Source organism: Rattus norvegicus, chromosome 9, assembly GCF_021556685.1.
Source record: "Rattus norvegicus strain SHRSP/BbbUtx chromosome 9, alternate assembly SHRSP_T2T, whole genome shotgun sequence".
NCBI lineage: Eukaryota > Metazoa > Chordata > Mammalia > Rodentia > Muridae > Rattus > Rattus norvegicus.
Window position 1 is genome coordinate 27,653,083 of NC_141542.1, and position 22,866 is coordinate 27,675,948.

Sequence of the window (22,866 nt, forward strand, 5' to 3'; positions counted from 1 at the left end):
GCTAATTTTTGAACAATTGCATGTGGAAATGATAACATCTGGGACATACTAAATTTAACAAAAATATATTATCCGAATCGATGGCCCATGCCTCTTTGTTACATTAAGTTTTTATTCCACTTGTTTGTGGAGCAGGAAGTCACATTTGTACCATAGTGCATGTGTGGAGGTCAGACGTTAACATGCAGGAGTCTGTGTTCTCTCCTCCCACCAGCTGGGTCCTAGGTATTGAACTCAGGCCGTCAGGCTTGGCAGCAAGCACCTCTGAGCCATCTCAGTATTCTTCTTTTTACCTCTTCTGATGTGACTCGTAGAAAACATGAACTCGCATGTGATTCTCACTGTATTTCAATCGGATGGCACAGATCTGGATCTCACTATGTCATCACTGGCGTTCAGAATGCATACTGAGCTAGGCACACTGGTGAGGGTCTAACCCCACATCACCCACGGACTCCCCCTGCCTGCTCCAAGACTCTAACCCCATGGGAGCAAGATTAGACAAGGCCTCTCTGACGTTCATGAGAGCAGTGTCTTGAGTTTGTGTCTCAGGATCAGACAGGTGTCCTATCAGGGAAAGCAGCTGGAAACGAAGTCACAAGTAGCCACCAATGGATCTAGTCAAGGGCAATGCACAGGGGAAAGCAATCTCCATCAGCTGCGTCCCTGTGTGACATCATTGCCCAGTCTGTGGACTTGTGTGCCTTGGTGAACTTCTATTATTGCTTTGTTCCAAGAATAAAAAGGCCCCACCCAAGTCAGCTCCAAAGTGAGGACTAATCGCTAAGTCTTCTGACACTCATTAGGGCACACCCTTTCTTGACTTTAACTGCCGGAAAGATTTACTAATCAGGTGAGAACCGGTCCTCCCTACAGCACCCACACAGCCTGCACCTGCCCCAGGCTGTCCAAGCATCCGTTTTCTAACCCTAGAAACATTCTGAGAAACTGGCCTGGGCAGTCTGTGATTGATTAATCTTGGTTGTCAAGTTGACTGGATCTGGAATCAACTCCAAGGCAATCTTTGGATACACTTATGAGGGATTGGCTTTGATTTTCTTATTTGAAGTGGGAAAGACCCATCACATGGTTGGGCAGGGAGGGGCACCTTCCAGTGGCAGCTCCAATAAAAAGAAAAATCAAAAGGAAAGGCTTTGCCTTTTGCCTGCTTGCCTTTGCTCAGGCTGACAAGTTTATCAACTCTGTTGCTGCTGTAGTGGCTGCAGCTCTTCACTGATTCCCCTTGCCCTTCTTCAGGCTTCCAATGTGGACCAAAGTGGCTCTCCAGGAATCATCTGTACCTTTAGCACACATCGGAACCGCTTAGGAACCCAGCTACATGCACTAAACAACTACCAGGTTCTCAAGTCTCTTCGGTGCCAAGGCAGCCATGTTGAATGTTCAGATCCTATCCTATAAGCCAATCCAATAGTCACTCTTTTAAAGGATGTACATCCTTTAAAGGGGGATAGTTTAACGGATAGTCCTGTTCCCTTAACAAGCCCTAACACAAGCCAGAAAGCATTCTGGGATGGATAACTGGACTCCCACAATCCCCCTCTCTGTAACCCCCGTAGCTTCAGTTTGCAACATAAAATTGATTGTTCCAGAAAGGACTCCAACAATGCCTTTGATTGGCCTGCAGAGCCGAGAAGGAGCTGCAGGAGCTGGAAGGGAGGAAGGTAACCTTCAATGGCCAATTCTGAGCCAGGGCACCCACTTGGACAGGCCAGCAGTGGAGTAGGAAAATAAGGGCTGAGGGGGACAAGTCTGATGTGCAGAACATGGAGGAAGCATCCACCCCAAATCTGAAGGCTTGCCTCAAGAATGAGGAATGAGCTGCCTGAGTGACCGGTCTGTGTTCATCCCAGAAGAGCAAATTGCAAAATGCTCGTTTGTATGATCTTATGATCCAAAGTCACTGGGGGCTGGAGAGACGCCTCAGTGGTTAGGGTCATACACTGCTCTTGTAGAGGACCCAGAGTTCAGTTCCCAGCAGCCAAGTCAGGAGGTTCGTAACCTCCTGAAACTCCAGCTCCAGGGGATCCGACGGCCTCTTCTGCCCTCCATTGACACCTGTGCTCACACCCACACATATCCACACGTTATATAATCGAAAATTAAAAATTCAGACCTTCGTATCAATCTTGGCAAAACAGAATTATGAAGAAAGGCATTTTCACATCTAATAATTAATATTGCTCACCAATCAAAAGTACCAATATTTTAATTAAATACCGAAGCGGATTGTTATTACCTCCAAAGAGATTGTCTACCTTTGGACAAATGAAGAAAACTATCCGTAAGCAGGAGTATTAGTAGCCAGCACTGCTGACTGGATCGGGTCGGGGATGGGGGTCCTTTAACCCCTAGTCTTTAATCCTGACCCTAAGGGGGATCTTGATCTGTGAGGGAAATAGCTCTACTCGTTCACTCCTGGAATAGCCGAGGTTCTCTCAGTAGCCTTCATACATAGCATTAGCTCAGACACTTGCCTGAGGGAGTGACTGGATTTCTCTTCCTAATAGAGAAAGAAACACAAAGATGGGATTCCATAGCTAGATGGAGACAGAGCAACATGAAGACACAAGTAACGGAGAGGCTGACTCTGAGACAGGGCAAGGGCAGGAAAAGGAAGCGGGAGACTTAACACTCTCAGCTGGAGGCGGAGAGGCAGGGGGTGTGCGTCCTGAGGCTTCTCAGCTCCGTGATGAGAGAAACAATGGCTGGGAAGGAAGACAAGGTGGGAGCTGCCCGTGAAGAGATGAAGGGGGAGGAGCAGGGCCTTGAACCCTCTGCTACCCATCCCTCACATCAATGAAGCGAGCTCGTTACAGCATCCCTGTGCACCCACCCTGTGCACCCACCTATTCCCCGAGCCCCCCAAAGATCTTCCCCAATATCCTCTCTAGAGATTTCTCTTTGTTCCAGCCCACCTCAGCGCCCTCCCTTCTCAACAAAGTTACACACCCGTGACATCCCCTAACCACAGGGAGATACTGTCAAGAATGTTGCTCTCAGCTAGCTGGTAGAACATCTCCATTTCGAAGAACCGACTCCAAGGCAAGTTCAAAGAAGCCGACGTTCCTCACAATCCCAGCTTGGTGCTGAGACTCAGTGCTCCATGAATATTTGTGGACTGAGCAGTCTCTGAGGTATGCCTGCAGGGCCACCTGGCCGTCCGCGAGAAAATTAAACAACATCTTGGAAGCTGGCTTAGCTGTGGCCATCTCCCAGACTCCCGCGCCCCCTACTGACCAAGAGCGAACCTGCACGCAGGGCAAAGTTGGCCGGTAGGATACAGAGTTATCCTGATGCAGGGCAGATGATAAGGCTATCTGGCCTCACTGGGGGTTCCAGCTCGATCCACCTGGAACTGCAGAATTGGTCCCCAGCTCAAAGGCATGGCATGACATGGCCTCTTGAAGCACCCTGCACGGCCGCGGAGCCTGCTTAGAATTTCTCATCCAGCTCTAGGCCACAGTTCTCCCAGGTACCTCCGCGCAACCTGGTAGGGCTGTCCCCCGGAGTCCGGTTAAGGTAGTTCTGAATGGCAGAAGCGCAGTCCAGCCGCTCCATGGAGGTCATGAGGTAGTGCAGCTCTTGCAGACTGCCATTCTGTTCCTCAAACAATTCCAGAATGGCCGCGGCGGGGCTACGCTGGCAGGACAAGAACCTGTCTCCAAGGGCCAGGGGTAATGATGAGAGGAGAGCAAGGAGCTCAGGAGACGTATGAGATCCACTCCGCACCTCTGCACCCCACCACTCCCCTCCTTGAGCTCCGCTCCTGCTAGCCTTGCCTACTTCCCATGAAGGGCGGGGGTTTGCAAGCTAAGAGAAGCCAGCCCTCGGCTCCTTTTAGGTCAACCTGAGTGGTATACTAAAGCAAGCTTAAGCAAGCCATGGGAGCAAGGCAGTTAGCAGCATCCCTCCATGTCCTCTGCATCAGGACAACTCCCCACCTCCACCCCACCTCACCCCGTTCTCCCTTGAGTTCCTGCCCTGGTTTGCCTACAAAACGGGCTGTTGCTGCGATAAGCAAATAAACCCTTTCCTTCCCAAGTTGCTTTTGGTCATGGTGCTTCATCACAGCGATAGAAAGCAAACTGAGACAGGTGTTAGCTACACATTTCTCACTCAGGAACCATGAACATTAAAGGAACCAAACAAACAAGCCCATGCTTTAAGTATGCTTATGATTTTGTGTTGGATCCCGTTCATAGTTACTATGACGACCCTCCATTGTTTGGGAACCTTTCAGAGTACCTTTTACTTAGCAGCCAATCTCCAACTCCTGACTGCCTCCTTCATCCACCACCTGGGGATGCTGTGCCTTTCTGACCTGCCCTGTCCTCCCCCCATCCTAAGCCTCCTGTCCCCACCCATCTCTAACCTATTCTGCGCCTACTCTGCACCTCAGCGGCTCCCCCCAACCGGAGCATCCTCTCTGGTGTCCTTTCTTATTCCAGTTCTGCAGCCCTCTGGTTATTTTTTCTTCTTCTTCAACTGTTTCTGTCTCTTTCTCTTCAGTGCTCTGTAATACTGAACGCACACAGGGGGCACCCGGAGTGTTTGTTGTTATTCTCAAGTTCTCAGAGCCCCTTGTTATCGATCATTTGTGCTCCTGGGAGGCGAAAACCTATTTCACTCTTGGATCCAGGCACATAGACAAGCACTTGACAACTGTTTAAATCTCTTCTGCTTCCAAGGTCTGGCTCTAGCTCATCTCTGACTGCTGCATTCACAGCCTGGACTCTAGGACCTAGCACGGAGTGGTTCTTCTACTGATCCCTTTGCGAGCCCCTTGGCAGGAGCTCCAGTTGCACTGCCACCGTGATGGCTAACACCTACTGTGTTAACAAGCAACAGGCGTCCTGCTCCACACTGTACACACATCATCCTATAATCTTCTTTTCTGTGCCTTGAGCTACAGTGTGGCAAGCTAGTACCAGTGACTTGTATGGTTCCTTGTGAAATATTTATTGCACCCCCTACAATGAGACAGACTCATGCCAAAAGAATGGGCTTGAAGCCCTGGGGCGACAGCGAGGTGTTCTAAATTCTGCAGAGGCACCCGGGACCCTTCTCTTCAACTGTGAGGCTCTCACTACTTTGTGTCTTTCACTTTCGAAATTCACAGGACAGACACAGAGGCGTGTGACAATATACAAATGGTGTCCACTCTACACCTATCCAAAGAATGAACTAGGAAGAAGGAACTTGGTCAAGCTCGGACATACAGAGGGCGGTGTTTACATCACTGCACCAAAAAATCCCGGAGACTCTTAGAAAATAACTGGAAACTTAGGATCCATCTGCATCCTTCATCCCTGGACTTGAACAATGTTAAAATAAAACTCTGTAGTAGAGAACTGAGACCCTGAGGGTGTCCTGGGACCAAGTCACCTTCCCCAGACCCTGAGAGAGTCTACCTGTCTTCTGGTCTTTGTCCCGTGACTAAATTCTAAGGCAGTGATGAGGAACTGGAGTCTTTCTCTCCCCAGTTTGGCTAAACTAGACATAGCTTTTTATCAGTTTCTATTTCTCAACTTCTTTGGGAATACGAGGAAAAGAGGTGGCCAGTATACAAACCTGAGTGTCTGGTGACAGTCACTCTGGCCCTTGAAGATGTAGAACTGACAGAAAGAGCTGTCCCAAAGGGACTTTAGAGGGACTCAGTAGCTGTTCACTAACTTTCAAGTCACCCCCTTATTCCTAGCGCAGCTCCCAGGATATCAGGAAGTCCCCCACCCCAGCCTACCTTCGAACTCCACTATAGATGTACTTGTGGCTTACCGGATTTTCATGCCACAGAGCCCCAGGTGGGAGGCCAGTTTGCGCCAGTCATTCCCAGTGACACTGCTGGGCTCCAACAACATCTGCAGCTGCTCAAAGAGCTCTGGGGGCAGCCTGAGGCAGGGAATAGGGGGTTTACAGAAGGAAGGTTCCACGCCCAAGGGCTGCCACACAGTCACGAGGTCCTGAGTTCAATAATCAGCACCCACATAAACAGTCTAGTGTGATGGCACGCACGTGTGACCTAGCCACAGGAGGAGAAGGAGACCCGCAGATTTCTGGGGTTTGCTGGCTATCTAGAGCTCCATGTTTACCTCAACAACACCCACGGTTCACCTCTGGCCTCCATGTGCTTACACACACACACGCACGCACGCACACACGCACATGCACACACACATGCACACACCACACGCACACGTATGTACACACACAGAGATCCAGTCACTCTCCCATCCTCTCTACCTACTGGTGCCGAGACAGGATTGGCGAACATCCCTAGGCAGTAGCCAAAGCCACCTTTACTCACCTGTTGCACAGGGGCGGCTGGGAGACAGGAGGGGGAACCGCCCAGGTCTCCTCCTCTGAGGCCTGGAATCTGAGGATTTCCATGTATTTGGTTTCCAAGCCCTGAATCACCAACAGGGACGGGGACACACTCAGGGAGTCATGAGAAACTCCTTCCCCGAGCCCCCCTCCATTCCTCATGACTCTCTTGCAACCTGTCGCCAGAAGATACAGCCCCCTCCCTACCCAGCACCCTGGATCCTCTGCCTCCCAGACTGCAGAACCCTACAGTCAGACTGAGGTTTGCCCCTGAGAACAATAAAGTTGCATACGGTGCATCCTATGCTGGCAGAACACAGAAGACACAGGCCACCACCCAGTCACAGAGCTTGACCTCCAGCTCTCATCCCCAAATGACAAGGTGTGGCTGGCTGCCTGCCTTCATCTTGCAACATGCTACTTTGGTTTTCCAAACACTCTCAAACCTGACCTGTTCATCTCTTCCCTGAGGCTGCAGGAGGGAGCGAGGGAGAGAGGGAAGGAGGAGAAAATATCTACCCCCCCCAACTTGGTCAAGCCCTCCTTCCTTCCTAGTCTCCCCCCACCCCCCAAAGAGACATGGAGATGGTCACCTTGGAGGAGACCAGGTCTCCCAGATGCCCCCTAGCGGTCCTAAGTTGGAAGAAAGAGTTAATGCGGGATTCGAGGGTTTTTTAACTTTCTGATGCATTCATCCATCCATAGAAAGGGCGCAGGGATGCAGAATAGCTAGGGGGCCAGTCGGTCTAAGTCCTTCAAAGATCTGGCATGGTGGCTCTACGTCCTCTTTCACTGCTTTGTAATTAGGACCCTATGCAGTGTGTACCGGACCCATCCCCCTTCCTAGACCTTCCAAGGCCCTGCCCTTCCTCTATGCCTCTGCACAACTCACATCCTGGAAGGTGTGCATGGTGACAATGATCTCATTGGTTAAAGTCGAGCACTCTTCATTCCCATTGGCTACAAAGAGAAGCAAGATGGGTGAGCAAGAAAAAGACTCAGGGGAGGACTGCAGAGCAGGGTGGCTAGGAGGGGAGAACCAGGATCGAACGGGGCTCCTGGCCTACCTGACTTTCTCCGGAAGCAGAAGGAACGGAAGGGGCACTTTCCATGCCAGATGTGGAGATGGGGAACCAGTTGGCTACTGCTGTCATCCACATTCTCCCAACCTGGGGAAGGACAGGGCAGAGGGCCTTAGAGGGTAAGGCCTGCCCCAAGTCAGAGGTTGAGGGGAGGCATCAGGATGGCTCAAGGCAGAAGGGTCTCAAGCCAATGGGAATCAGTGAGCTTGAGGGGCCGCCTCAAAGTGGTTGTTCTATGGCTTTGCTTTTATTCTACTAGTACTAGAATATATTATACTAGTAGTATACTACTACTACTACACACGCGCGCGCGCACACGCACACGCATGCACACACGCGCGCGCACACACACACACACAGCCCTCAGCCTCCCATCCTCTACCTGACCTCTTGAAACTGCAGAACACCCCCAGAAATGTGCCTGTCCACAATCACAGAGAGGATTCCAGAAACACGGCCAGCAGTTCGAGCTTTAAGAAAAAGGCCCTGGCAGGCAGACAAGCTCAGAACACAATTCCCAATCCAAGGTTCCTCTCACTTCCAGCCTCCCACCTAGCGTCCCTCTGTTCTAGGCTGGCAAGGGCTGAGCAGGAGATAGAGGAAAGAGAGCAAAGCCAGGAGGTCCTCACAAGGCCACTGGTAACCCATTCCAGGAAATAAACCTGGGGTTTCTGGATTTCTTGGAAGGCTAGAGGGGGGCCTCCCTCTTATCCAACTTCCTATCCTTCACCCCCTGGGGCCCACTCCCCTCACCCTCGGAGATGTACTTGAGCTTCAGGCATTGGTCTGCTCGGGCCCCAGTGAAGTCGAAGAGCTGGCAGGGCCCGCGCATGCGTCCTCCATGCGGCTGTTCGTTGGTGATAGCCCACTGCAGGGCGCAGGGAGTATTGTTTAGGAAGTAGACGCGCAGCTGAAGGTGTGTCTGCCCTGGTGCCAGTGGGGAGCAGAACATTGCCAGCTGCAGCCACTTGCGGGCTGTCTGGCCCAGGGGTGGCTCCAGAACACAGGTGTAGAGACTGTGGAGGGAGAGGATGGCAGAGAGCTACACATAGGCACCCAGAAAGATCGGATAGACCCCAAGGTGCCTACCACCAGGCTCCTGTCATCTGAGGGGTCTCTATGTGGGTGAGGAGACCACTCCAAATAGGCATAGAGGGAGGACCAGGTGAAGGACAGAGTGGCTTAGAGGATCAAGAAGTGAGTGGGCCATGAGGACTGCGGTGTTCATACTGACAGGCCCTAGAATCACCTTGGGGACAAATCTCTGGGCATATCAATAAGGGAGTTTGTCACTTGAGTTACAGAAGTGGCAAGACCCACCCTGATGAACAGGATGGGATTCCCGGACTGGGCGGAAAAAACAAACGGAGTAGTGAAAGCCATCTCTTTCTCCAGTGCTTGACTGAAGAGGTCAAGCTGCCTCAAACGCCTGCCGCCGTGGTTAACTGTACCCTTGCGATGGGAACCCAACTAACTACTCCTTTCTTCAATTGCTTATGTCAAGTCCATGTCACGGCAGTAAATGACAGTACTAATACAGTGACCGCCACCTCCTAGGGAGGAGAGCCAGTGTGCATTATCTGGCAGTGGAGATGAAGTCACCACAGGGTCCCCATGACTCGAAGCGGGTACACATGGTTCTCAGGTCAATGGGTGATGAGCAGTATAGGAAACAGGGGATCTAAGAGCCTACGAGATGGAGGACAGACATGGCATGGGCCTGAAGGGGACAAGCTACCCTTAAGAGTTTAGAGACCGTCCTGAAAAAAGACACAGGGTAAACAGAGGCAGCATTAAAAGACAGATGTGGAGATGGGGCAAACTCACTACAGGAGTGCCCAACCTTTTGACACTGAACACAATGACGTCATCCACAAAGTCACATTCAAGAACCACGCAATTGAATTTCAAAAAAAAAAAAAAAATCTAATGTTCTAAGCAAGGTCTACTATTTTGTGTTGGGTCTTGTTTGTAGATATTCAGGCTGCCTGTGGGTTGTGGGTTGGACATGTTTGCGAGACAGAGGGATGAGTTGAACCGCGTGCCTCCATACAGGCACTGAGACAGCAAGGGGTCATGGTCTCAGATGGCATTTTGAGGATAGGACTATCATGAACATTAGAACAGTGGGCTCAGAGAGGGACACGCACAGGGAGTTCAGACAAAGCTAAGAAGGAGGCAGAGAGAAAAGACAGTCAGAGAAACACAGACCGAGAGGACCTGCCAATGGGGACAATCAGAGATGCACAGGAGGAGGACGGGCCAATGGACAGAGCCCCACCTGAAGTGAGAGAGCAGGATACGGCACTCATCCCTGGAGGTATGAGTCCCCGGCTGGCCCAGGGGCCTCCAGTCCTTGGCATCCAGCAAGGAGGTATTGCTGCTGTAGGCACAGACTTGACTCGGCTGCTGGGCGCAGTGCTTGAATGTGAGTATGCAGGGCTTCAGGAAAGAGGCCCCGTGAGGGCCGCAGGCCACCACAGGACTCACTAGTCCCTGTTTGTGAGACAACGACGGGGCATCTGTCAGGTCCCAAACCAGAACCAAGGACACCCTTTCCTGGCGACCCACGGTCACGGCACCTGGAGAGTCAAAGGGTGGAAGTGAGTCTAGCAACTAGAAATGTTCTGCCCCTTGGAGGAGGCCAGTCATAGTGGGTACAGAATCAGAGCCCCGAGCCTGCAGAATGCTGAGAGGCTGAATGGAATGAGGAAGCCCACCATGAACTATCTTGGGGTGCAATTTCAAGGCAGTCATCCGTTTCCTCCCAGGGTCATAGCTACTTGTAATGGGGATCTGTGTGACTACGAACCACAGTTTGCCTTCTTTTGTTTGGAGAATTGTCACAGCAGGCTGGCTTTCAAGCCAAGCATTTTACCTCCACTTGCTGGTAAACTGTCCCCTGCCCAAAGTGGAGATGCCATCTTTGGAATCAAAGAAGCTAAACTATAAATACAGTTTCCCAAATTCCAAAGTTGTCTATGGGTGGAGCTCAGGTAGGGTACCCTAACCTGATGTCTGAAGAAGTCCTTGCCCAGAAGGAGGCTGGGAGTGGTTACCTGGAGGGATGAGCAGGGAGATGCCCGTGTCTTGCAGCATCAGGCATCCGCCGCGGTGATCTACCTCTCGAGCAGAAAACACCAGCAGCTTGTTCATCAGCTGTCGGGTGATGGTCTGGCCCCGGGTAGGCATGTGGAGTTCCTGATAGAATGCAGCTACCTCCGGTAGCGTGGGGGCTTGGCACTGCTTTGGGAGCTCATATTCTGGTAATGGAGTAGATGGGGACACTGGCTCTTCTGGGTCATCCGGCTTCTGGCAGGACCCTGGCGGCCACCGACAACGGTGCCATCGAAGACACTGAACCAGAAGAAGAACACTGGCCACAGGGATCCCCACCAGCAGGAGGAACTGGAAAGGTTGCACAGAACTCTCCTGGGGGCTCATCCGCCTGGTCACTCAATCAGTGCTGCTGGCTCTTCCACACCCCTGCATCAGTCAAGGCCGAGGGCCTGGAGGGAGAGTGGGTAGAGTCAGTGGGACTGGCCTAAGTCTTTTTAATGTGTGGAAGTCAAGGCTACATCACCTGCAGAAATATCCCTCCCCTTTCTCTTCCCTTCCCCCCATTTGTTCACACACACACACACACACACACACACACACACACACACACACCCCTTCCAGAGCTAGGCATGGTGGTACACATCTCTAAATCCAGCTATAATGAGGCAGGAAGATTGGGGTTCAAGGCCAACCTGGGCTATCAACTGAGACACTGTCTCAAAAATAAAGAGCTTCCCACAGTTCTCCGCGACCTAGTTATAGCAAAGTAAATCCCGGGACATAAAGAATTGGTGTCCAGAGTTAGGGGACAGGAGTACAAAGCCTGCCAATCACTTTATCTTTATGCTCGATGTATTGTTTAGTTTACCCCAGTGTCTTCACCCGTCCAAACATCTACTTCTGAGTCAGTAGCAATACACACCTATAATTCTAGAAATCAGTAGGCTGAGGCAGGAGGATCCTGAGTTGGAGGCCAGCCTGAGCTACATAGCATCTCAAAGACACAATCCACCTTTGTCTATGAACCCTCATTTAAAAAAAAATGTGCAAGGGAAAAAAGCAACCTCCAATCTCGTGAGTGTAAAGCACATGTATAAGCTGAGGGAAGAGCTTAAGGGTAGAGGCTTCTGCACACACGAGGCCCTGGGTTTGAGCCTGAGGCATACTGCATGTGTGTGAGCAGGGGTTGAGGGGTGGAGAGAGAGAGAGAGAGAGAGAGAGAGAGAGAGAGAGAGAATTTGTATTTAATCCCACATGCTCAAGTGTTATTTTGGCATGCTGCGGATATGAGCTCTGCAGTCCACACTCGCTCTGTAGGGAACGACTCCTGTCTTTGGAAGAGTCTGGAAAGATACAGCCCCGGCCTGTTCTAGTGATCCCCACTGACAGTCGTGACCACTGGAGAATACGTACGGGAATGAATTCTAGCAATCTCTGTATTCCTTGGATTCTCTTCACCACAGGCATGCCCTTTGTGTAAGCTTTATAATTGTGTGTCTGTGCGTGTAGGACAGCATGCGTGTGAATGTCGGATGTCAGCCTTGAAAATCACTCTTCAGGACCCATCTATCTACCTTAGGCTTTTTTAAAAAGATTTATTTTTATCATTTTTTAATTACATGTAGGAGATCTAGTGCCTAGAGAGGTCAGAGGCATCAGATTCCTCTGAATCGGGGGTCACAGACAGTTGTGAGCTACCTGACATGGGTGCTGGGAAACCAAACTCTGGTCCTCTAGAAGAGCAGCAAATGCTCTCAACTACTGAGCTACCTACCTCTCCAGACCCCACCTTTTTGTTTGTTTGTTTGTTTGTTTGTTTGTTTGGCTGGCTGGCTGGCTGGCTGGCTGGTGAGTTGGCTGGCTGGCTGGTTTGTTTGGGCTTTCACTTACTTACTTACTTCATGTACATGGGTGTTTTGTCTGCATGTATGTCTGCGCACCAGAAGAGGATGTAAGAACACACTGGGAGTACAGACGGTTTTAGACGGTTGGAAGCTACCATTTGGGTGCTAGGAATTGAACTCAGGACCTCTGGAAGAACAAGCAATGTTCTTAACTGATGAACATCTCTCCTGCTCCTGGCTTGGGCTGTTTGTTTGTTTGATTGTTTGTTTGTTTGTTTGTTTGTTTGTTTGTTTTTGGGACAGGTTCTCTCACTAGGACTTCCTGGAGCTCACTGTGGAGGCTTGGACGGATGGCCATAATCCCCAGGAATCCACCTATCTCCCCCTTTCCAGTTCTGAGATCACTAATGCAAGCCACCACACACAGATTTTCCCATGGGTACCAGGGATCCAACTCAGTCCCCATATTTGCACAGGAAGTACACTGCCACTTGGGCCATCACCCCAGTCCTGGGAGAGGGAGACCTGGAGTCCCAGGACTTTGCACATCTTAAGCAGGCTCTCTGATACTCAGCTCTAAGTCCAATCTGATGGTTCCTCCTCGAATTTCTTGAAGGTCGGAGGGGAAAAAAAACAAAAAAACAAAAAAAAACAAAAAAAAAAAAACAAAAAAAAAAACCTCTACCTGGCAATTAATGGGGCTGGAGCGGGGTCATGTGAGAAACACCTGTAGATGATAAAGCACTATGCAGATGTGTGTTTATTCATGCCCCGCCTTGTGCCCGAAAGGTCCGAAGGTAGCTCCCAGTCACTCAGTACAGCATGATCAGCAAAAGTTAAAAGTGGAAATGAAAAAGAGAAAAAGAGGAAGAAGGGGGGAAAGGCACGGCCTGCAGAGATGAATTGAGGTGAGCTAAAAGCACACGTTCACTGAGGGCTCACCTGATAACCTAGCAGTGGTAGTCATTGAAAGTTTGGAACTTTCTGGTAACCTCCAGTATACATGTCAGCTCCCTTGCATCTGTTTCCCCCCTTCTATCTCCTCCTTGAACCCTGCTAATTCCTAAGGCCCCACACTCGGGTGGGACCAGACTTTCCATGCCCTGTGCACTCCGGCCCGTGGCTTTGGCTCGATGCAGCCCTCGAGTGGTTTACAATCTCCCGGCTGTCAATCGGCCTGAGAAGCTCTTCCTTACATGTTGTCACACCAGCTTTCTCACCAGCTGCACATGAGCACCGGGGAGGAGGGGTGGGGGAAGTGGGTTCCAAAAGTGCCAGCAACGTCTTGTTCAGCCCCGGAAGAGCTGTTGAAGGAACGCAATTTCTCCATCTGGCAGCTGGATTCCTGGAGACAAGATGTCTTCCTTCATAGGAGGCTTCTGTCATTTATCGGGTTGTTCGATAACCAGAAAAGCTTCCACTGCCCCCTTCCTCTCCACCAGTCGCCTGACGCTAAGCTTAGACACTTCGTTCCCTCCCGAAGACCTAAAAGACTTCTCTCCCTTCCCAGCCCCTTCCCAACAGGGACAGACACTCCTCTGCATCAGCATCATGGAGAACCTGGGAGGGACCGGTCTCCCCTGCATCCTAACTGTGTACAGGAGATGGGATTTGGCTCATGTGACCTTGAAACGCAACCTAGAGGCCTCAGCCTGCTTCAGCCAGGCCAACTGCAAGGCCACAGGTGAATGAGGCAAGTTGGCAGTAGCCGGAAGCAGGCTTAGTTAAGGAGGCAAGTTCCCCCAATCCTCATATCCTTCAGCACTTTCACCATTAATGATAGTTACGACTACGAAACCTGTAATAGTAACGGCTTGGCTCACATCATCCTCACATGGGCCACTGCTGTTTGTGTCTTCCTTGCACAGATAAGGAAGCTGAGGGGGGTTTGCCTGACGCAGGAATGAGGAAGGATTGTTAAGGAGCAGCATCAGATGTCCAGCTGGGAGTGATGGGTTTAGAGACACACACCCACTTACCCCACTCCTCCTAGGGCTCTTCATTCCCAGAGGGGGGGGGGGTGAGAAAAGAACAGAAGTGAAGAAGAGAAGGATGGTTCTGCTTTGAGATAGCAGCACTTGGGAGGCTAAGACAGGAGGATTAAGAGTTTGAGGACATATAATGAGACTGCATCTCAAAGGAAGTCAGACAAGCAGGAAGGAAGGAAGGAAAAAAGGAGGAAGGAAGAAAGAAAAAGGAAGGGGCTAGAGATGGATCTGTGGTTAGAGCACTGGCTGCTCTTTCAGAGTACATGAGTTTGATTCTGAGCACACACATGGGGGCCCATGACCATACATAACTCCAGTCCTAAATATAATCTGACCTCTTCTTTGTGCGCATTACATAATCATGGTACACACACACACACACACACACACACACACACACACACACACACACAGGCAAAACACTCACGCAAAGTAAATAAAACCAAGAAAGCAGGAAATAGGAGGAGGAGGAGGGGGAGACATGGAGAAGGACAGAAGGAGAAAGAGGGAGAAGAGAAGAAACAGAGGGGAGGGAGGAGAACAGGAGAAGAGGGAGAAGGAGAAGAAGAGGAGGGGGAACTAAAGGGAACCAAATAGAATAAAGGCATCTCTGGGTCCCACGACAAGTGATGACATTTCATGCCAGCCCTTTAAGGTTCCAGTGGCAGGGAGGGGCAGATACAAGAGAATGAAATGGGAGGAACTACTCTGTTACTATAACAACAGCCTTCTCAGGGCCTCTAAAGACCAGAGTCCAAATCCCCTCCACCTCACTGGGTCACGTCCCCTCGCCCGGCTGCCTCACCTGTAAAATTGGTGTGTACCACCCTTACAGCTCCCTGGGCCTCTCAAGGGAGCCTGCTCACTTCTCTGGCCTGAAGCAACCTAACTCTTCCCCAGCCCCAGCCTGGGGTCTAGCGGATCACTCTTCCAGACTTTCTTAGCCCTCACCCCATCCCCCACTCTGATCTCAAGAAGGGAAAGAAGCCAAAGTTTAGTAGGAGGCTAGTCTATAGCGCTACAAACTCACTGGCTTCTCCAGCTCTGCACTGGACTCCTCAGAACCCAATTCTTCCAACTCGACTGTCTCCAGAGTGCAGAGCACTCTGGGTAGCATTTCCCCTAAACAAGGGGCATTAGAATTCCATTGTCACCTGCCTTCAGAACAAAGACCCAGACTCCTGCTGCAAAGATCTGTTCATATTTGCACATACTTAGCCCTCCCCTCCTTCCTGTTTCTCACCGCACCTCCTGATAGAGTGCCGAGTGCTTTTTGAAGACAGTAGTAAGTACGAGCCTGATCTGGGCTTGGCGGGCACAAGCCAGTAATCCTAGCTACCCCGGAGACTGGAGGAGGAGGATCACAAGTTCAAAGCCTGCCTGAACAAACAGATGGAATTCAAGACCATCCCAGGCAATGTTGTAAGAGCCTGTCTTAGAAAGTAAGAACCCTGCGTGGTGGGGCATGCCTTTAATCTCAGCACCTGAGAGGCAGAGGCAGGCAGATCTCTGTGAGTCTGAAGTCAGCCTGGTCTACATAGTGAGTTCCAGGCCAGCCAGGGCTACATAGTAAGATTCTGTCTCAAGCAAACAAACAGAAATGTAAAGTCAAAAGGGGACTGAGGAAGTAGCCCAGTGGTGGAACACTTGTCTCGTACACCCAAATCTCTAAACCCCAAGTCTGTAAACCCCAGTACCAGGACACACACACACACACACACACACACACACACACACTCCAAGACAGAATGAATGAAGCCACACCCGGTTCAAGGCCCCTATTCATGCCCCCACTCCTGACCACAGTGGAGTCCTTCCTTAAGGACTAGCCCTTCCTTAAGACCTCTTTCCTTCTCTCCCTGTGCCACCCCACAAGGTGGTAAACCTGGCTCATCCCTGGCTCTTCCCTGGACCCCATAGTATACCCATTCCCTTGCCCCAGATAGCACTTGCCTTAATGTCGACTGGCTACCCACGGGGCCCGTCCAGAAGCAATAGCTCCCTCTGTAAGAAACAGAGAGGTCTGCCAGACCAGTCTTCAGGCCAGCAGACAAGTAGGTTTGGGCGGGGAATCCAGGTAGGTGTGGTCTACCATTTCCCGGCACAGTCCAGCCTCCTGGTCCTGCTGGTGGGGGATGGGGGCAGGCGGAGAGTGTCTTTGTCCATCGGCCAAGTCCAGGTAAAGATCGGAAGTAGCAGAGGATGCCAGAAGTCAGTACACTTCCAGGGCAGGTCTGGGAGGGGGTAGGAAGAAAGGCAGCTTTGGTGCAGGTCTTGCATCTAGAAACCCTCTTGTCACAGTGCCCTCTGCTGGTGAGCGGCCGTCCCTACCAAAGGCAGTATGGCAGAAGACTAGAGAACGGAACCTTTGCCAGAGTTTGTCAGAAGATTCTTACAGGGTCTGGGCCAGAGATTGCTGCTCAAAGAAACTCCCTGGTGACAGTGTAGCTGGTCCAGGTACTCTGGTCTCTGTAGTCCTTCTGGCATGGGGAGATCACACAGGTATAGAGTGTGGAGAACTCACGTATCTGCTCCCTGCCCCTCAGAATTGGCGGGACACTGCCCTTTGTAGCAGGACACTGCCCCTGGTGGTGGTGGGGAGAAGTTACCCACCTGATGTCTGCTGTCTGAGTATTGTCTGAATCTTCAACACCCGGTCAGCTTTCCATGGGCTCTTGCATTGACTACATATCTTGGCTTTTGAGAGGAGCGCTTCAATAAACATGGGAATGCAGAAAGGAAATCTGGGAAGAGTGGGGAGCTGAGGGGTGGGGAGATACTGATCAATGGATTACAGTTTGTTAGAAAGAATAAGTCCTGGTGCTCTCCGAGACTCCCATGCAACAATGTGTCTATAATTAACAGTGGTGTACCTTACATTTTGAAATAGTTAGAAAACAAGATTTCGACTGTTCTCACAATCCCAACGATAATGTTTGGGGAAATGAATATACTAATTACTTTTATTTGATCATTACAAAGTGGATCGGCATATCAAGACATCTTGCATTATACCCAATGAATATGTAGTTACTCAGCGATCAAAAATAAAAATGCAATTTTAATATATTTTTCATTTTTATGTATGTGTCTGTGTGAGTACATGTCATCTGTACACGGGAGCCCTCAGAGACCAGGAGAGGGCATCAGATCCCCTTGAGCTGGAGTTACAGACAGCCGTAAGGCCCTTGCTGTGGGAACTGAGTTCAGATCCTCTGCAAGAGGCATGAGGGTGCTTGACTATGGATTCATCTCTTCAGCCTCTAAACAAGACTTAAAGGAAGGGGAGGGAGGGAGGGAGAGGGAAGGAGAGAGAGAGAAAGAGAGAAAGAGAGAAAGAGAGAGAAAGAGAGAGAGAGAGAGAGAGAGAGAGAGAGAGAGAGAGAGAGAGAGCTGTAACGATAGCTTAGTCAGGAAAGTGTTTGTGTTATAAGCACAAGGACCTGAATTCAATAGCCAGAATCCACCCATCTCTGCAATCCTAGAACTGGGGAAGCAGAGACAGGCAGGACCCTGGGCACACTGACCAGCCAGCCTAGCCAACTTGAGCTCCAGGCCAGAGAGAGAACCTGTCTCAAAAAATTAAATAAATTAATAATTAACTAACTAAGTAAATAAATAAATAAAATATAGGCTCCTACTGAGGCTCTAGGTTGTCCTCTGGCCTCCACATGTGCATAACTATCCCTCCTACACATGCACATGCATGTACACATGTACATGCACATGTGTGTGCACATACACACACACAAAAGAAAATATAAAGTAGCTTTTTCTCCTTCTTTAGTTAATTATTCTCCAGCCTCTTGTCTCTTTCTGCAACCCCTTCTCCTCCGCTTGCACCCTTGGGAATAGTTGGGAAAGAGAAGGAGATAAATACACACCAGAGAGCTTCTTTGAATGCCACTAGGTATCCATGGAAAGCAGCCAGCCTGGTAAAGGGGACCTGGAGCCTAAGGACAAGCAAGGAAGGGTGCCCAGAATCCTGACAGGGAACAAACAGGGGAGGTGTCTTTCTTTGTTACACAAAGCTGTCTGAGTCACACAGAAACCTGGACTTTGCCAGCAGACAGGGTCATTCTCCCCTGACCCCCTTCATGGTGGCCTGGAGGTAGAACATTGCCAGAAAGCACCGGGCCACTCCTGCCCAGATTCCCTACCCACCTCCACTGCCTGCCACCTTCATCTCTGAAGCACAAAGTGCTTGGCGGCTGGGGAAGCCCTGCCAACTTCCAGTTCCCAGCCAACCGGGAGGCTGTAATCAGGGACCGTGTTCATGGATCATGAACTCATTTCCAAAGCTGGTGCTGGCCTCACTTGGTGACCATCTGCTTCCAGAAAGGCTCTAGGGAAATCTGAGGGTCCCTACCATCCCCAGGGACACAGAGCTGGGACATACAGAAAGCGTAGGTACCAATTGGAATGTGGCTCCAGGCTGGGTTATTTACAGACGGTCCAGATCTCAGCATCAAGGGGGCTCTCAGCAAAGATCAAGAAGCAACTGAGGTGAGGGGGAAGATGAGAAGGAGAAGTTCCATGGTGGAGTGTTTGAAAATAAACATAAACCCTGGGCTCATTTAATCCCTACTATCACACACACACACACACACACACACACACACACACACACACACACACACACACACACACGCACACACACTCTAACAGATCAGGGAGAAGCTTGTGGATAGGAGCGCTCATGCACATAGCAAGAGAGACTCCCCCACAATGTCATCTCCCTTTTTATCAGAGAAGGGCAGGTTGACCAGGAGCTTGGCTCCACCTCTTTCCAGTCTCTCGTTGGCTTGTGCCTTATACACATCCTGAATCATCAGGCCTGGGAGGTGTGTGCCTGAGGTAAGTCAGGAAGGCCTGGGGACAGGAGGATTGATGGATAGCAGGTAAAAAGAGAGTGAGCCCAGTCAGTGAGAGAGACTCCAGCATTGGATTAAAAACCCTGAGGTAGGGAGATGGGAAGGCGGCTAAGTAGACAGTGAGAGGCAGATACGCACCATGATCTGTCAGTCACTCTAGCACACCAAAACAATCGGATTTTTATTTCTGTCAAGTTCCATTGATCTTAAGACAGAGGCTGAAATACCGTAAGCAACTGAGAAGATTGATACTGGCTGGGCCCTTAGCTGGAGGAGAGTCTAAACTTTGGCCTACATGCAAATGGCACACAGAGAAAGCAACATGTAAATGAGATGCAAATGACCATGACTTTTTTTTTTTTTAATCAAAGACCAGACTGTTGTGGCCTTGAAAGTCAGGCCACCAGAAATCTGGGCATCTGTGTTTACAGACCAGACCTGTGGGAATGGAGAGATGTGGAGCACATCCTGGGGCACCAGGAGCAGCCAGTCGAGAGTGAAGCCTTCAGAGAAAGGGATCTACAGTGTACGTCCGTTGGCCACGCCTGAATTGGGCAGACCAACCTCTTGAGTGTGCCAGTCTGGTCTAAAGAGATAAGATTGGGGCTGACGAGTAGGACAATTGGGACTATAACTGTCCCAGCAGTCCCTGGCTCCTACATTCAGAACATGGCTGCCGTGTGACTTCCTGGGGAGATATGGACAAACATCTTTTTGCCCCAGAAAGGACACTGATGAAAACTTAAAGAAACAGTCCCATCTAAGTCCAGCATGGTGAACCAACGAATAAGTTTCCCTTCCCCCTCCTCCCTCCCCCCCTTCCCCCTCCTCCCTCCTCCCTCCTCCCTCCTCCCTCCCCCCTCCCTCCCCCCTCCCCCCTCCCCCCCTCCTCCCTCCCCCTCTTCCCTCCTCCCTCCCCCCTCCTCCTCCCTCCTCCCTCCTCCCTCCCCCCTCCCTCCTCCCTCCTCCCTCCCCCTCTTCCCTCCTCCCTCCCCCCTCCTCCTCCCTCCTCCCTCCTCCCTCCCTCCTCCCTCCTCCCTCCTCCCTCCCCCCTCCTCCTCCCTCCCCCCTCCTCCCTCCCTCCTCCCTCCTCCCTCCTCCCTCCCTCCTCCCTCCCCCCTCCTCCTCCCTCCTCCCTCCTCCCTCCTCCCTCCTCCCTCCCTCCCCCTCCCCCCTCCCCCCTCCCCCCTCCCCCCTCCCCCCTCCCCCCTCCCCCCTCCTCCCTCCTCCCTCCTCCTTGCAGGAAAAGGATGCTTTGATTCAGAGGAAATCTCTACACAACAGTGTTACTTCCACGATGGTCACCGTCAGCTTCAGTGAGACACGGTCTTTGAGACACCAACCGCTTGTAATCTGCCTGGCAGCCCCGTGACGCCTCTGGAGGGAGATAAAGATCAAACCTGGTCCTGACTTCCAGGAGTCAGATGGCCACTGTAGAGAAAGTAATGTGCCCACTCCAGATTAACCTCACTGAAGTGGTCCACGCCCCCCGCCGTGTCTGCTGAGTGGCGTAGGAGGGGAACATAAGGCCCAGAAAGGGGGGCGGGGTACTAGAGACGGTCAGGGGTCAGGACTAGAACTGGGCTCAAGACAGGGGGATCTCCACGACTAGATCTCCAGTGAGGAACTCTGGCTGGGTAATTAATTATAAGGTTTGGAGGCCCAAGAGAAGGACAGAGGAAGGCTTATCCCAGCATGCTCTCTGCCTCCCCAGATCTTGCCCCTCTGTGGAGAATGCAGCTTCAAGGACCTGTCTTTGTGGGTGTGCCCCTCCTGGGGCCCATCCTGATTTGGATGTTCACTCATCAGCTATCCAGTCGGTGTGAGGATGAGAAGAAGTTACCTTGGTGCCCACCCCACAAGGTCATATTGCTCGTGTGGGCGACCATCTACTCTGTCATGGGGTGAGTGTGTGGCTTTGCAGCGGCGGGAGCAAAAGTGTCCTGTATATCCAAGACTCCAACAACTCCTCTCCAAGCCTCCCCACTTCCTGCCTCTTCTCCAGGATACCCAACTCCTCCCACCCACTTCCTTCCACAAGCTCTCCCAGTTTTATCTTACTTTATGTGTACGAGTGTCTGTGTCTGTGTGTCTGTCTCTGCGCATGTTTGTGTGAGTATATGTTACGTGTGAGTGCCTACGGCAGTCAGAAGAAGGCATCGGATCTCACTGGGAACCAAACGTATGTCCTCTAGAAGAACAGGAAGTGAAGAGCAGGAAGGACTTTTTTTAAAAAAAAAAATTATTTATGTATGCGAGTACATTGTAACTATCTTCAGTTACACACCAGAAGAGGGCATCGGACCCCATTACAGATGGCTGTGAGCCACCATGTGGTTGCTGGGAATTGAACTCAGGACCTCTGGAAGAGCAGTCAGTGCTCTTAACTACTGAGCCGTCTCTCCAGCCCCAGCAGGAAGTGTTCTTAACTGCTGAAGCATCTCTCTAGCCTCTCCCTTGGCCCTCAGTGATGCTCACACCCACCTGCCCACAAGCCAGAGGCAGGTCACTCCCTTGACAGAGAAGAGGCCGTAGGCAGAGGACCTTTATTCTACAGAACACCTTCTCTCTGCAGCTACGCCTCCTACCTGGTATGGAAGGACCTCGGAGGGGGCTTCCGGTGGTCCCTAGCCCTGCCCCTCGGCCTCTACTCTTTCCAGCTGGCCCTCAGCTGGACCTTCTTGATGCTGTTCTTGGTAGTTGACAGCCCCGGGCTGGTAAGGCACGCGGTGTTCCATGATGGGAGAAGAATGTGAAACTAGAGGGCTCCTCGCCATATAGTTGATATCAGGAACCAGCAGGCGACACATTCAAAATCCCTACAGTGTGCAGAGTGCCCCAGGGATGGGATCTCTTGGGTCAGAGTACCGTAGGAAGGCAGAGGGTCCTGGCTCGTGAGAAACAATGGCTGCATCCTCCCAACGCTTCTGCCCAGGCCCTCCTGGACCTCTTACTGCTCTATGGACTGGTGGCAAGTATGGTGCTTATCTGGCAACCAATCAACAAGCTGGCTGCTCTGCTCCTGCTGCCCTACCTGGCCTGGCTCACTGTGACCACCGCCATCACCTACCGCCTGTGGAGGGACAGCCTGTGTCCGTCGTACCAGCCTTAGCCACCCAAGAAGAGCAACTGAAGCACCTGGATACAGAAGGAGGGAGGACGGCAAGAAAGCGGAGAAGCTGTGGGGCTAAGTGGTGTGGCCACACTCCTGGATCTTCCTGCTGCCCTATCTCCTTACACTTGAGAGATGTAGAAAACAAGGGGCGCTTTCTGACACACAATAAAACCCTGTTGTTGACCCTGAAGGCCTGACGTGAGGTGAGTGTGGATGCCTGGGATACAGGGTTGCAGAGTGGAAGCTTCTGTAGGAGTGGCGAGTGGACCACCTTCCCTCTCACATGCCTCCCCAAGCCCAGCACAGGGCTTAGCACTCCCCTCAGGAGCAGAACTGGGCCAGTAACATGGCTCAGCAGGTACAGGACTTGCCAGCAAAACAGATAGAAACCCAATTCCTATCACTGGGATCCACAGTGTTAAAGGGAGAAAAAAATTACTTCCAAAAGTTGTCCTTGAACCGCGCGTGAGCACTATGACACGCTCGGGGACACACCATACACTACATGCAGATGTGTGCACACCGTATGTGTCCATGCGTGCATGTGTGTGGTGCACTCCT

The 22,866-nt window shown here is 51.2% G+C and overlaps 2 protein-coding genes across 15 annotated transcripts; one reads left to right on the forward strand and one right to left on the reverse strand.

Moving 5' to 3' along the window:
* Positions 1–2,209: 2,209 nt before the first annotated feature.
* On the reverse strand, positions 2,210–16,341 carry Unc5cl (unc-5 family C-terminal like). 4 transcript variants are annotated; one of them, NM_001106882.3, is given in 9 exon segments: positions 2,210–3,676; positions 5,797–5,910; positions 6,326–6,426; positions 7,235–7,302; positions 7,410–7,511; positions 8,178–8,440; positions 9,706–10,006; positions 10,484–10,933; positions 16,270–16,341. In NM_001106882.3, coding segments are annotated over 8 exon segments (1,557 nt in total). In that variant the 5' UTR covers positions 10,869–10,933; positions 16,270–16,341; the 3' UTR covers positions 2,210–3,453.
* Positions 16,342–19,107: 2,766 nt separating this feature from the next.
* Positions 19,108–22,495, forward strand: Tspo2 (translocator protein 2). Of its 11 annotated transcripts, XM_087568124.1 has the most exons (7): positions 19,108–19,173; positions 19,622–19,716; positions 19,837–19,964; positions 20,475–20,632; positions 20,905–21,094; positions 21,766–21,907; positions 22,126–22,495. In XM_087568124.1, the coding sequence occupies exons 5-7, from the start codon at positions 20,925–20,927 to the stop codon at positions 22,300–22,302; spliced, it is 489 nt and encodes a 162-aa protein (XP_087424250.1). In that variant the 5' UTR covers positions 19,108–19,173; positions 19,622–19,716; positions 19,837–19,964; positions 20,475–20,632; positions 20,905–20,924; the 3' UTR covers positions 22,303–22,495. The 11 variants fall into 11 exon arrangements, with proteins under 11 accessions (XP_087424250.1, XP_087424253.1, XP_087424260.1 ...); XM_087568127.1 differs by lacking the exon at positions 19,837–19,964 and having other exon boundaries at positions 19,562–19,716; positions 20,434–20,632; XM_087568134.1 differs by lacking the exon at positions 19,837–19,964 and having other exon boundaries at positions 19,562–19,716; positions 20,434–20,632; positions 21,000–21,094.
* Positions 22,496–22,866: the final 371 nt, after the last annotated feature.

Bases quoted from the DNA above. Each gene is read 5' to 3' on its own strand.
- Tspo2 (XM_087568127.1), top strand. From the start codon at position 20,925: ATGCAGCTTCAAGGACCTGTCTTTGTGGGTGTGCCCCTCCTGGGGCCC. The intron at 21,095-21,765 runs GTGAGTGTGTGG...TTCTCTCTGCAG, and splicing joins ACCATCTACTCTGTCATGGG to CTACGCCTCCTACCTGGTAT. The intron at 21,908-22,125 runs GTAAGGCACGCG...GCTTCTGCCCAG, and splicing joins TAGTTGACAGCCCCGGGCTG to GCCCTCCTGGACCTCTTACT.